Genomic DNA, 14,417 nt, shown 5'->3' on the forward strand with positions numbered 1-14,417 from the left:
ACTATGGCACAATTTTTCAAATTTGTCAAAGGCAGATTAATGATGCAAATTTCCCATTCCACCACATTCCAAAGGTCTTCTTTTGGATTGAAATATGCTGACTATCGATGCCATTTCAGTTCAATGAACTCATTGTCTTGTTTGAGGAACCTGTTTGAGATGAGTGCCTGGAGTGTGCCAAGAAAATATCCTGATATTATACCATCAGCAGGAGGTTAGCCTGTATGAATTGTAGCCTCAGATTCCTGTTCTTAGTTAGCAGATGATCTTCAAAGATCATAGATTATCTTCTGCATACCTTCATTGCAACAAGTCAGTGTTTAAGTTACTTTTACCTTTCTATCTGTTGAAAGATCTCTTTTGACTTGTGGCATCACCAAGGATTTCAAGGATATTTAAGCACCAACAAACATGCCATCTCCAATGTCACTTCAGTCACCCTTCTGCCCCATTATGCCACATTATGATGCTCAGTTTGCTGATGCATAATTCTAGAATAATATAAAATAATGTAGATAATTATCATCAGTAGGTTATACAACCTTGTATTTTAGAATGTAGAACAAACTTTGTGAAAAAAAAATGAAAATAGGTATTACTGTGTCAGTAGGAAAGATAACTTTACTTTCTCGAGAATTGTGGAACATGGCTTTATACAATATGCCTCATTCACCCATTCATGCAAGCACTTTTTTCCTATACGCTTAAGTGCTTTTGATCTAACAATAACACGCATTCATACTCTGATGGAATTATCAGACGGTAATCTGGGGTTAATGTCTTGCCCAAGGATATTTGACATGCAGACTGGAGCAGCCAGGGACCAGCCTTCTGATAGTTAGGCCTGCTGTTGACTTACTCTACCCCCTGAGTACAGCCACCGAAGGTGTGAATAGTTTTCTGTCTGCAGCAAACTGACAACCTCTCCAGGCCGTATCCTGCCTTTTGACAGCTGGGATAGCCTCCAGCCTACTGTCATCATTGGGCCAACTTTGCTATTATTACTGCACAAAATTAAAGGATATACTTTGAGTTCTCAGGAGCAGGTGACGTCCTGTAAAGCCCTCATGATCGAGAACCGTGGAAGATCTGAACAATTTACACCACCCCTTACCTCTCAACCCACTCTACTGTGACCACCTTGTGGCATGTAGCAACTACAACCCCACCTCTGTGAAGGCCACATGCGATGTTAATCATGTGGTCCAGGTTTCACAATGACTCTTTTCTGACGAAATGCAGAATTGAGAGAAACAATATGACTTATTAATTACAATTCTTTATGTTTCACCCAGTTCCGCTTCTGTCTGAACATCTGTTTAACACTTGACCTTCACACTGATTTTATTCTGTTTTCTATTACCTTGTATCCAACTTATTCTCAGTTAATATCAATCAGATACTGGTTTGAGAAACATTTTGTACATGGGAAAACAGTTGCAAGAAATAAAGCATAATATTTTCACACCTGTGCCCGTTGTTCACAAGCACACGAGACAAATAGCAGGTTTAGTTTGTGGTCACAAACTGTTAAACCAGCCCCCTACTTTTTTTTCCACAACACGAACCCATTAGTTATGTTCGATCATTCTTGTTTGTCTTTAAAACACAGTACACTGATACTGATGCTCACAGTCTGATGCAGGTGTGAAGCAAGAGTACACAAGAGAAGGTGAGTAGTCTCGACTTTAGAGTATGCATTGAGGCTACTGACCAAATTAGTGAGCCTGAAAATCTGGGGCTACTGAAATTCTGCAGAAGCACTTTTCATGATTCAACTGACTTTATTTGAAAAGCAAAGATAGAAGGAAAGATGGTTTTTATGGTACAAATCTGATCTTAAAATATTTTTGGTTTCAAATTAGAATCAGATTTTTAACTTTTGGTTCTTTTCTGCTTCATTGAACTACCTTCAGTAGATTAAAAAAATAATATATTCTTAACCTGAATACAGATTTACAAATTATTTTTATATTTTTTTGAGATCCCACTAGTAAGAAATATTTAAAAATATATATCTTTCTGATTTTTCTCTTTCTGATTGTGGGATATGCAAATAAGTTGTCGTAAATAAAGACTGTAATAATGAAAAAGTAAGTTCCTCTTATTCCTACTGACGTGGTATTAATAGTATTATGATTTATTTTAATCATAATAAATCTAGGTATGAGGAAACAAATTCCGTTATACGGAAAAAACATTCGACATATCATCGGAAGACTGAAGCTGGTTTCTTAGTGTAAAATTCCTGGTCTAGAGTTGAGAATAGTAATAATTTATTCGTTCTTACAAATACATGTGAGGCATGGTGTTATATTGGTTAGCACCACTGCAACAAGACTCTGGGTTCGAATCCATTGACTGGATGGGGGCTTTCTGTGTTTTCCCCACCTGTGCGGGTGCTCTGGCATCCTCCCACAGTCCGAACCCATGCATGTATTAGGTTAACTGGTCATTCAAATTTGGCCGTGGGTACGAATGTGAGTATGAATGGTTTTCTGTCCGTGCGTTAGCCCTTCAACAAACTGGCAACCTGTCCAGAGTGCTGACTGGATGCCCTTCCAACTGCCTTGATCAAAGACTATCTTCCTACACTGTAACCGATCATAACTACAAAAATTGAACCTAACCAACTATCGACCCATTTCCAACCTCCCATTTTTCTTTAACGTTCTGGAACATACAGTAGCATCAGTAGTAAACCTTTATGAGTCATTTCAGTCTGGTTTCCATTCTCGACACAGTACTGAACCAGCTCCTGTTAAAATCACCAGTGACCTCCAGCTCACATTCAATGCTGGCTTTCTCACCATCTTCATCGTTCTTGACTTCAGTGCTCTTTAGTTAGAACATCTGAAAATAAGTACACAGCACTTAAAGTGGTTTACATCCTACCTGTCTGACAGAAAACTGACAGAAAAACGTATACCAAAAGGATGTCGTCCATCATTTTGGTATACATTTTTATGCAGACGACACACAAATGTACTATTCTACTAAACCCAGAACTTCCCCCTCCTGTCCTCACCTCCTTCCTACAGGCCATCATCAGTGGGGTCACAGTCAATCAGCTAAAATTCCACTGGCAATAAAAGTGAAGTTCTATAGTGTTCTATAGATGGATATCAGGTACAAAATTCACATAGTGTCAGAAGTCTTTGAGTCATTTTGGAGAATACTCTCTATCAGTGAGATCTCTCCATCTTTGTAACTTTTCAGGACTTCATCCTTTTCCTTTCTAGTTCATGCTTTGATCACCTGTTCTTTGGAATACTGGAATGCCATTCTCTCTGGCCTCCCAAAATAACGCCATAGTTTGCTCCGCATGGTACAGAACTCTGCAGCAAGCGTCATCACTCAAACCAAGACTACAGACAATATTACTCCCATTCTCATCCAGCTTCCACTCAACGTGGCACCAAGACTGTTGCCCAGTGTGACTTGAAACCTCTCACTGACTTGGCACCCCCATGTCTTTTAAACCTCCTTCAACCCTGCACCCCTTCCTCTGCCTTTCACTCAGGTTCATCTGCTTTCCTGACGCCTCACTTCAAACTTGACACTGTCAGTGCCCGAGCCTTAAGCTGTGCTGCACCTCATCTTTGGAACTCATTATAATTACACCTTCATCAGCTAGACTCTTTAACTCAGTTCATATCACAGCCCCAAACCCACCTTTCTCCATTCTGAGGAGCTGGTGTTAGTTTTAAAGCCGTTAACTGTTAAAAGAGTTGCAACAGATACAATGTTTTCTTCTCACCTTTGATCGGTGTCCACAACCACATGAGAAAAATAACAGGTTCATTTTGTGGCAACTGTTAGACCAGTCTAAACCCCCCTACTTGTATTTGTTTTTTCTCACAAAGTAACACCATCAGTTATGTTCAGCCTTTTTTCTTTGTCTTTATAAGGCGACATTCTGGCACTGATGCTCTCAGTCTGATGCTGGCGTGCAGCGAAAACACATGAGACAAGGTGAGTAGCCTCAACTGAAGAGCTGACTGGTTTGAGTCATAAAGTTAACTGTTTTGAGAAGACATCATCTTATGTGGGCTATAAATGAAGTTAATTAAAATGCAATATTGTGCTAAATAAGGTAGAAGAACGTATTCAAAATAAAAAGAAGTAAATATTCAAGTGTTTAATTTCAAAGCTGAAAACCATGATGGACTTGTGAAAACAAGTATGATGATTTAAGATGTTAGAAATGGCCTTCAGATCTTCTTTTCTACCATTGCTTAAAACCGTTTCACTTGTCTGTTTTTTTACCTTGATTTTTTTTTTCCTTTTCAGCTTTCAATGACACAGGCTCATTAAATGAATATTTCCAGCTCAGTAACAACATGTTTCTTGTAAACATCTGGATCTGTGCTGGCCTCCTGCTGTCCCTCCCTCACTGCACGTATCAGTCGTGCACAGACGGGACACCAAAACAGTGCGCCGATGCAGAATTTGCTCCGGGAGCCAATTTGGCCGGGGAGGGCTTTGATATCACCAAAATGGAACGTAAAGGAGCCTTTGTGCTCGACATGAATCAGTGGAAACGTAAAGATAAAACATGCATGCTGTGTGCCAACCCTTTCCTGGAGAACAAAAAGCAAAAGCTACCCCTGACAGTGGTGGACTGGAGGGCAAAGCAGTCCTGCAGCGCGAAAGTTTCCACCAAACTTCACAAATCCAGCGAGTCTCTTGTCGGTTCCAGTGTCTCCTCTGTTGAAAACGACTGGAAGGTGAATCTAGATCTTCAAGCAGGGAATAAAGGTGCGTCACTGATGCTGGCTGGTACCAATTCTCATCTCTCGAGTTACTCCATGGAGAAAACCAAGAATGACAAGTACAGCTTCGCAAGCCACAGCATGTCCTGCGAGTACTACAGGTAAGAATACGAGTACTCTGATGCGCTGTCTCTTTGTTATCAAGATAAAAATGCTGAAATGCAATTCTGATGTTTAATTGTTGTTCTGAAATCAGCTACAGAGTGTCCAGTGCTCCAAAGCTGCACAGAGAATTTCGCAAAGCTCTGAAAAAACTTCCCCAAACCTACAGCGCAGAAACCAAACAACAGTTTTACAAACTCATTGATGACTTTGGGACCCACTACATCACCAAGGTGAACCACAATAACAACAGTGCACCTGAAACACAGCAAAATTGTGTCAGTCATTTCTGAGTAACACATGCAAATTGTGTTGGATTATTTGATTCCAGGTGAAACTGGGGGGAAGTATCGAGTCTGTCACCAGCATCAGACAGTGCCAGGCCAGCCTTCAAGGGCTCAGTGCCGAGGAAGTGCAGATGTGCCTCGAAGTTGAAGCGTCTGCAAGTATTAAAGCTACAATAAGTACTCAAACAAAACACTGCAAAAAGGATATACAGCAGACAGACAGTAAGTCTGCCTTCTCCAGCCTCTTTAATGACAGGTATGTAAAAGTTTTCTCAGATATTTCTGATTTGTTATCTCTTCTAACCCCAGCGAGGTGTCAGACTTGTTCTTCCATATCTAAACCATAATAATTAACAGCTACTGTATATTATGCCTTGTTTCTGGTGGCTTCAGAGTTAAACTCTTTAAAGACTGACTCCTCCAGAGTTGTTATGATTTCTTTCTGTCGCAGCTGTTCAAGCAACTCTGTCCTCCACAGGTTCACAGAAATAAAAGGTGGTCATACCACAGAGCCAGACCTTCTCTTCTCTGCGGACAAAAATCCAGAAGCCTACAAGGGATGGCTGAGCACATTACCACAAAACCCAGACATCGTGTCATATTCCCTGGACTCTCTGCATGAGTTACTACCTAGCACGAACAAAGTCAGAAAAAACCTGCGCTCTGCCATTAGCCATTACATCCTGGAGAAAGGCCTGTGGAGAAACTGCACTGATCGCTGTAAGGCTGGAATTAGAACCGACTCGAGGGATGCCTGCGTCTGCCAGTGCCACAATGACCCTGCCGTGAACCAAGATTGCTGCCCAGCTCGTAAGGGAATGGCACGGGTCATCATAACAATACAGCGGGCCTCTGGTCTGTGGGGGGACTACTTCACAGCTACAGATGGATACGTGAAGGTGATTTTCAACAAAAAGGAAGTCCGGCGTTCTCCTGTCATTTATAACAACAACAACCCACACTGGGGCATGGTCGTCGACCTGGGCTCAGAGGATATTTCATCAGCTAAACTGAGATTTGAAGTTTGGGATGAAGACAACAAGTGGGATGATGACCTATTAGGAGCATGTGAGCCACTTCTGACTGCTGGAGTTAAAGCGGATCTCTGTAATCTGAACCACGGCCAACTGTTCTACAAAGTGGATGTGCAGTGCGCTCCAAGTCTGAGCGGAAAGTCGTGCACGGACTATAAACCTTCACCTATGAATTCAAGTCTGAAGAAGTTCTATGTGTCCCGTCATGCTCGTCCTATTCCAGAGGCCATCCTGTCAGAGATGGGTGTGTTTGTGGACCAATCAAGTTCATGGAAAAATCAGAGCATTACTACCGAGAGTCCCAAGTATGATATAATAATAGTGTGATGTGATGAAGACTATAAGGTATCAGCAAATTTCTATTTATGTTAGTTTAAACCACATATCACAATATTGATGATAACAATAATTAAAAAACTATAGATTCTTGGCCCTGGATGAGACTCTATTGAAGCTTTGGAAAGAAAGAAAAATTTATCGTGAACAATGTATTCCATATTAAATATCTATTGATAATCCATCCATTCATCCATGGCTGCTGGAGCCTATCCCAGCTGGTTTAGAGTAAGATGCATGTTACACCCTGGACAGGTCGCCAGTCTTTCACAGAGCCATTTGCATTCACATTCATGCCTATGTGCAATTTAGAATCACCAATTAGCACAACCCCACCAACTGATATATGAAACTATCAACTGATGATAAAAGAAAACAAATACATCTGTGAAGAAAGAACTGGCTGAACAAAAGATCAGAAAACATATTTTATATCTTTAGTTTTCAGTGAATATGTCTGTGACAACATCTTTAGCAGTTCAAAGTAAAGGTTATACTTCTGCCCACTGGTAATAAAGCATGAGCTATATCATTATGATCACTGCAGCTGATCATATTAAAGCTGAAATCCAAGCTTAATTAAAAATCATATATATGCATTATTTTAGCAAGTGTTCATTTTTATTTCTTATGTAGAGGCACTTATAACACGCGCTAGCCTGTTTTATTCATTTTAGTTGCTTTGTCGGCCATTTTTATAGCGTGACTCCCATTCCTTAAGGTAGTGAGAGAATGAAAAGGATTCACAGTTAGATATTTTTCATGCAGTGCTGTTGAATTTCATAGGTTTCCTTTGTTTAATAGTTGTTCTTTTTTATATTTGTGCAACTTAGATTTACTTTTTTTAATTACTGCAAAATAAAATGTCTTTTCAAAATACTCTTATGCTGTATGAGGCCTCATTTTCTCTTTCTACAGATTATGTGTGTTTCTTTGTCAGTATTTGCTGCTTAAACTGTTTCCTGTAATAAGCTTTTGTGAGACCACGCCACTTGTACAAAGTAAAGAAACCTTGGTTCTCAGGAACCCACCACTCCCTCCCACCACTTCAGAGAAATGATAGGTTTGTGGTCTCTGGTTCCTCACTGACTGGAAAGCCAGTCGAGCTTTTATGTTGTCACTACTTGTGCAAGTGTGTCTGTAGACCATCGTCTCCTCCCCCTTGTGCTCGGTAAGCTGAAGACCGATAGAGCTATTAAAGCACTGTTTGTTTCCTCTCTGTTCTTTTAAAGACCACTGTCACTTCATACCACACCCCCTCACCCCACCCCCATGCCCTGCTTTTGTGACTCTTATACATTAAGCACTGGTATTCCTGCTAACTGCTGTCAGTTTCACAGTTGCACTGTGAACCATCAAGCTGAAGGTGAGTCTTTGCTTATGTGCTTACATCGATATGATCTTTTTCTTCACTGAATGTATGCAGCAATATGTGTATTTGTGTGTGTGCTGGTGGGGGGGGGGGGGGGGGGGGGGTCATATCATTCTGCGTTCTGCAGCAGAAGTAATCGTGTGGTAGAGTTTACTCATATTGCATCTTTGAAAGCAATGCATTTAAATGTTCAGCGAGTTGCTATGTGTAACTCAAGTCCATTGCAACACGGAGCTCGTTTAAGCGCAAAAAGTGCTAAACCACAGTCGTCATAGAAGGTTTGGAGACTCAAAAGCTCTTTAATGAGGAAAAAATACAATAATTCTGGTTTTTAACAAATCCAGTGCAGTAAAAAAAAGAGATCAATGGGTAAGGAGGATGCCACAAGGTGGGAGAGCCACAACAGATAACGTCTGATCACATCTGCAGTCTGACTGTGCAAAAGTCTTGGCCGACCCCTCTTTATAGTTTGCTGTGAAAATAATAAGTAGATGAAACTGAAGTACGTGCAGACATACATGGAAATGCAGTACTTAAGACAAAAACAGATGTTGCAATAAAAAAATATTCCTTAGGAACTGGTGGGGTACAAGGACTGATTGAAAACCACTGTGAAAGCAACAAGTGTCCAAAGAAAACCTTTGAAAGACCTTCAGAAAGCCTGAAGAACTGTATATTTAGCTCCTTGTAAGTAAGTAAGTAACATTTTATTTGTATAGCACCTTCAAGATAAAAATCACAAAGTGCTTCACAGAAAAGCTGAAACATAAAAGTAAAAATCAACCAAAAGCAAGTTTAAAAAGATGAGTTTTAAGCTGTTTTTTAAATGAAACAACTGAGTCCACAGATCTCAGGCTCAAAGGAAGGGAGTTCCAGAGTCTGGGGGCCTCAGTTACAAACGCTCTATCGCCGTTCGTTTTCAGCCTCGTATGTTGGACAACCAGCAAGCCCTGATCACTTGACCTCAGGGACCTGCTGGGGATGTACGGATGTAAAAGATCTCTGATATAGGTTGGTGCAGGTCCATGCAGAGCCCTGAATGTCAAAGTCAATTTTACGGGGAGCCAGTGCAACTGGATCAGCAGAGGTGTAGCGTGAGAGTATTTAGAAGACTTGGTCAGAAGCTTTGCGGCAGCGTTCTGAACAACCTGCAGATGATCCACAGAGGCTTTACATGAACACGTGGACAAAGAATTACAATAATCCAAACGAGATGAGACAAATGCATGGATGACCATTTCTAGTTCTGAGCGTGATACAATGGGACTCAGCTTAGCAATATTTTTAAATGTTAAAAACTGGAGCGAACCAACAAATTAGCATGAGTGTCCAAAGTCAGAGCTGAGTCACCAAGGTTCAAGCTTAGGTTTTTTTGAACCAATAACCAGGGACCTCACCAGAAACCAATGAGGTATTGATAATTGTAAGCACAGAGGGACCGACAGACTGAAAGACATTTTTAAACAAAGATCCAGCTAAAATATCAAGAGAGCAGGAGGACGCTTTCATCGAATTAACTCATTTGAGCAGCTGAGATAAGGACGCAGGTAAGAATCTTTCTAAAAGAACAGGCCTAGGTGGAGTTGGGGCAGACAAGACAGACATTATGAACTTTTTCAACAAAGAAAGAAAGAAAATTTTCACAATCTTCATTCGAGGTAATTCGAAGTAATTGAAACAGCAGGTGGAGCAGGAGCAACAATATCACTAATGGTGTCAAAAAGTACCTTGGGGTTACCTCTGCTCGTTGATACTAGGTCTGAGAAATAGGCAGCCCGCGCATCACGAACTGAAGTGTTAAATGCAACTAAAAGGTCCTTTACGTGAAAGAGAGGAGTGTTTTCCTCCATAGTTGCTCAACTTTGCGGCAGGAACGCTTTAAACAGCAAATGTTGTCATTTATCCAGGGGGACGGCTTAGAAAGAGGAGCTAATCTGGTTTCACAGGACAAACGTTGTCTAAAGTAGAGAGACAAGAGTTCTTAAAAAGATTTGTTAGTAAATCCACATCGTTATAAGGAGGTAAAACTAACTTGAAAGCATCAGAAATTTAACAGAGGAATTTGTAATGCGAGAGCTAACCACATGACGAACAGGAGAGAGGGACAGAAAATATATAGAACGCTTAAGACTTTTACACAGTTCTCTATATTTTTGCAGGAGAATTTGCCCAGAACATCAAAAAAGTTTTGGGATAGAACATACTTGTGCCGATCAATGTTGTTCCATGTGTATAAAAAAAAAACCCACGATAATAATAAAATCAGGATCGGCTCTTAGCAAACCTCAAGCAACACAACAATTAGTTTTTAAAAGTGTTATTTCAAAATAATCTTAGGCTGACTCCCAGTCAATTGTGAAGAAACATTTTAAAATGCTGGAAATGTTGGTTGGACTACTCACAAAACCCGAGAGGCCGACTAATATGAAAAGGGTTCTTTCATTCTCAGTTAGCTAAAGGAAACTTTCAGTGCTCTGAAATTTAACATCTTTGGAGCCAAAGTCAGATCTATATCCTTAGTTTTCTCTTAAAAGATCAAAAGTTTTATATTACCCCCCAAAATAACAACCCCCAAAAAACATCATAGCTGACCTTGTTACAAATGTACCAGCCTTATTTATATATTTAGTACTTTCTAAAACTAAATGCAAGTCAAAGTGTACTGAAATAAAACAATTGTTCCTTACTTAAATAGAGCTTTGAGGTAGACCACAAAAAAGAAGTCTCAAAGCAAGATGTAATATAATCAGTCAGAAGTGAAACTGATCCACTTTGATGATAAGATTTTAAACCACAGGGCTCTGCAGACTACTAAAGCACCAGTAACATCCAGCAACATTAAAATAACGCTATCTTGTCTGAAGCCACCAAATATGCTTTATGTAGGAGAAAAACCTGACTGGAACTTTTCAACAACAAATGCTGTTGTAGTCCTAAGCTATAAAAAAAAATCAGCTTTGAAATACTTTAAAAAGGCCTTAGAGAAGTGACCGAATGCACAATTACACATCTGAAGAGGGCTCACGCATTATTATAGATGATAGATGTTTATCTTGACTGAAATATTGGGGATTAAACAGTGTACAAACAGGAGTCTCTGATTCAGGATTTTTAGAGAGACTGAAAGCTCTGGATTGATTTGGAGAGTTTCAGTCAAGGTTTCCCCAACTGCTGCTGTGACTCAGTGAGCGTAAAGAATAAATACTGCCTAGAGAGTGAGGAGGTTTGCAGTCTCAGAGTTCTTCTGGTTTAAAAATGGAAAACTCGATATCTTGTCAGTGTAGCTGTTCTTTTCTCTGCACTTGCATTTTAAGTTTAGTTAATTTTTCAAAAACGGAAGATGTAAGACAAATTTTTCATGCTCTGTCTTGAAAAATATTTCTTGAATTTATCATTAATTTGCATGTGCTGTTTTATTGCAGTTACATTGTTAGTGTTCATTTTCTTTAAGCGAAGATTTGATATCGTGTCAGGTCTCGTTTAGAATTTAAAAACTGGAAGGAACTCTTTGTGTACTAATAAACATACTTGTTTCTATTTAACTGAAAACCTTCATTTGTTTGTTTGTTTTTAGCGTCCACATCAGCAGCAACATGTTTCAGGTGAACATCTGGATCTGTGCTGGCCTCCTGCTGTCCCTCCCTCACTGCACGTTTCAGTCGTGCACAGAAGGGACACCGAAACAGTGCGCCGATGCAGAATTTGCTCCGGGCATCAATTTGGCCGGAGAAGGCTTCGACATCACCAAAATGGAACGTAAAGGGGCCTTCGTGCTCAACATGAATGTGTGGAAACGCAAAGATAAAACATGCATGCTGTGTACCAACCCTTATCTTGAGAACATAAAGCAAAAGCTACCCCTGACAGTGGTGGACTGGAGGGCAAAGCAGTCCTGCAGCGCCAAAGTTTCCACTAAACTTCACAAATCCAGCGAGTCTCTTGTCAGTTCCAGCGTCTCCTCTGTTGAAAACAACTGGAAGACCGATCTAGAAGTTGAAATAAATGACAAAAGTGGCTCTGTTATGCTGGCTGGTACCAATTCTAAACTGGCAGAGTACTCCATGGAGAAAACAAAGAGTGACAAATTCAGCTTCACTAGCCAGAGTGTGTCGTGTGAGTACTACAGGTAAGGAACTCCACCCTTTATGAAATAAATGCGATAGTGTCACACGCTTGTTTTATACTCTTTCTGTCTTTTCTCTCTGTGAACAAGCTACCGAGTGTCAAATACTCCAAAGCTGCACACAGAATTTCGGAAAGCAGTGAAAGATCTTCCCAAATATTACGCCCCAGAATTCAAACAACGATTTTACAAACTGATTGACAACTTCGGTACCCATTACATCACAAAGGTAAAGGAAAATATGTAAACACAGTATCTAATCAATAAAAGTTGGCATTGTAAAAGGAAGTAAACTTTTCTTTATATGTCTTTCATGTATCATCCCAGGTAAAGCTCGGAGGAAGTATTGACTCTGTGACCAGCATCAAGCAGTGTCAGGCCAGCCTGCAGGGACTCAGCTTGGAGGAGGTGGAGCTGTGTCTGGAAGCTGAGGCGTCTGCGAGCATTAAAGCTACAATAAAAGCCGAAACAAAACACTGCCAGAAAGCTTCAGAGAAGTTGGAAAATAAGAACTCTTTCTCCGACCTCTTCAATGACAGGTAGAGAACATTACACACTGATCAACAACAACATCAAAACGTCCTGTCCAATATTCCCCCCCATCGATGACTGATTGGATTGAGACAAGTAATGGGAAAGGCGGGAGCTCGAGTGAACACCTCCAGTGCTTTGTTTAGTCGTTCCTGAGGTTATGTGATGTTGCATTGTCCAGCTTGGCCAGGCTACTTTCAGTCACATGCATGTCTATTTTAAACTACATGATTTCACTTTACCTGAAATGTTTTATCTGTTTTCACCCTTTAACAACTCACGCTAATATTTTCAGCTAATATTTCGGCACATCTGTTTGAAATAGTCCCCTCTTTTGCAGGTTTACAGATATAAAAGGTGGGCATACCACAGACACAGACCTTCTCTTCTCTGCGGAAAAAAATCCAGCTGCCTACAAGGAATGGCTGGAAACCCTACCAAAAAATCCAGATATCATTTCATACTCCTTAAATTCCCTTCATGAGTTGCTTCCTGCCACAGCCAAAGCCCGGAAAAACCTGCGCTCTGCCATTAGCCATTACATCCTGGAGAAAGGCCTGTGGAGAAACTGCAGCGCTCGCTGTCAGGCTGGGATTAAGAGTGACTCGAGGGATTCCTGCGTCTGCCAGTGCCACAATGACCCCGCCGTGAACCAAGACTGCTGCCCAGCTCGTAAAGGTATGGCACGGGTCATCATAACAGTACAGCGGGCCACTGATCTGTGGGGGGACCATACCACAGCTACAGATGGCTATGTGAAGGTGCACTTTGCTGGAACAGTGGCTCAGCGTACTCCTGTCATTTATAACAACAACAACCCACACTGGGCCACTGTCATCGACCTGGGCACGCAGGATGTCTCATCAATTACCAAATTCAGATTTGAAGTCTGGGACGAGGACAGCAAGTGGGACGATGACCTGTTGGGAGAATGTGAGCCACTTTTGACTTCTGGAGTTACAACCGATCTCTGTCCTCTGCAGCACGGCCAGCTGTTCTACAAAGTGGAAGTGCAATGTGCTCCGAGTCTGACTGGAAAGTCATGCACGGAATATAAACCCACTCCTATTAATCCAAGTCTGAAAAAGCTGTATGTGTCACGCAACACTCATCCTATTCCACCGGCCATCCTGTCAAAAATGGGCGTGTTTGTGGACAAATCAAGCTCATGGAAAAACCAGAGTTTTGCTCGCAAGAGCTTCACGTATGGCATAAAATAACACGCACTTACGAATTTGGTAAGACTTAAAAGGGAAGATTATTTCTACCTGGGCCAAAGGGGGTGATGTATTGATTTGTTTGGTTATTTATCTGTTTGTCTGTTTTTCAGGACTGAAAACAGATCTCAGGATTCACTTGAAAACCTAACCAGAAGAGACTCGGCTTCGACGTGAAGGATTCGTTCTTTGCTTTCATCTTGCAATTTCTAGACTATACCTTATCCGTCACTAATATTTCTCCATATAGGATCATTTGTGCAATGTTTTAATGTTCAAGATGTCAGAAAACTGGATTAATATATTCAAATACATTTAATAAATATTTTGTGTTTGTTTATGGATGTATGCATTGTATTCCCTAAAGCCAGTTAGATATGAAGACATTATGTGGCCATGTCTGTTGTAGATCATATAAAAGTTTCTGCTAATCCGGCTCAACCTTAATTTATAATGTTATTATCCCTCATTAATTATGATTTTACCTACATCGTTAGCAAAATGAATTTTACTGCATTCATTTTGAAGCAGTTTATGTGTCAGTTCAAGTATTTGCACAATGTTCCAATATACCATATGTGTTTTATTCTCACTATAAATGGAGCTTTATTATGCACAATAAACATATAATATCTGAACA

The 14,417-nt window shown here is 40.5% G+C and overlaps 2 protein-coding genes across 6 annotated transcripts; both read left to right on the forward strand.

The window, feature by feature from the left end:
- The first annotated feature begins 1,641 nt into the window (after positions 1–1,641).
- LOC309704254 (perforin-1-like) lies at positions 1,642–7,331 on the forward strand. The gene is made up of 6 exons (XM_082529311.1): positions 1,642–1,672; positions 3,912–3,975; positions 4,294–4,876; positions 4,972–5,110; positions 5,209–5,420; positions 5,643–7,331. Exons 2-6 carry the CDS (start codon positions 3,966–3,968, stop codon positions 6,523–6,525), a joined length of 1,827 nt encoding a protein of 608 aa, XP_082385437.1. The 5' UTR covers positions 1,642–1,672; positions 3,912–3,965; the 3' UTR covers positions 6,526–7,331.
- A 461-nt stretch (positions 7,332–7,792) lies between these two features.
- Positions 7,793–14,396, forward strand: LOC309704911 (perforin-1-like). Of its 5 annotated transcripts, XM_082530400.1 has the most exons (7): positions 7,793–7,900; positions 8,482–8,593; positions 11,481–12,032; positions 12,120–12,258; positions 12,357–12,568; positions 12,901–13,798; positions 13,891–14,396. In XM_082530400.1, the coding sequence occupies exons 1-6, from the start codon at positions 7,807–7,809 to the stop codon at positions 13,778–13,780; spliced, it is 1,989 nt and encodes a 662-aa protein (XP_082386526.1). In that variant the 5' UTR covers positions 7,793–7,806; the 3' UTR covers positions 13,781–13,798; positions 13,891–14,396. The 5 variants fall into 5 exon arrangements, with proteins under 5 accessions (XP_082386526.1, XP_082386527.1, XP_082386528.1 ...); XM_082530401.1 differs by lacking the exon at positions 8,482–8,593 and having other exon boundaries at positions 7,811–7,900; XM_082530402.1 differs by lacking the exon at positions 7,793–7,900 and having other exon boundaries at positions 8,488–8,601.
- Positions 14,397–14,417: the final 21 nt, after the last annotated feature.

This window comes from Aulonocara stuartgranti, assembly GCF_965226115.1.
Source record: "Aulonocara stuartgranti genome assembly, chromosome: 4".
NCBI lineage: Eukaryota > Metazoa > Chordata > Actinopteri > Cichliformes > Cichlidae > Aulonocara > Aulonocara stuartgranti.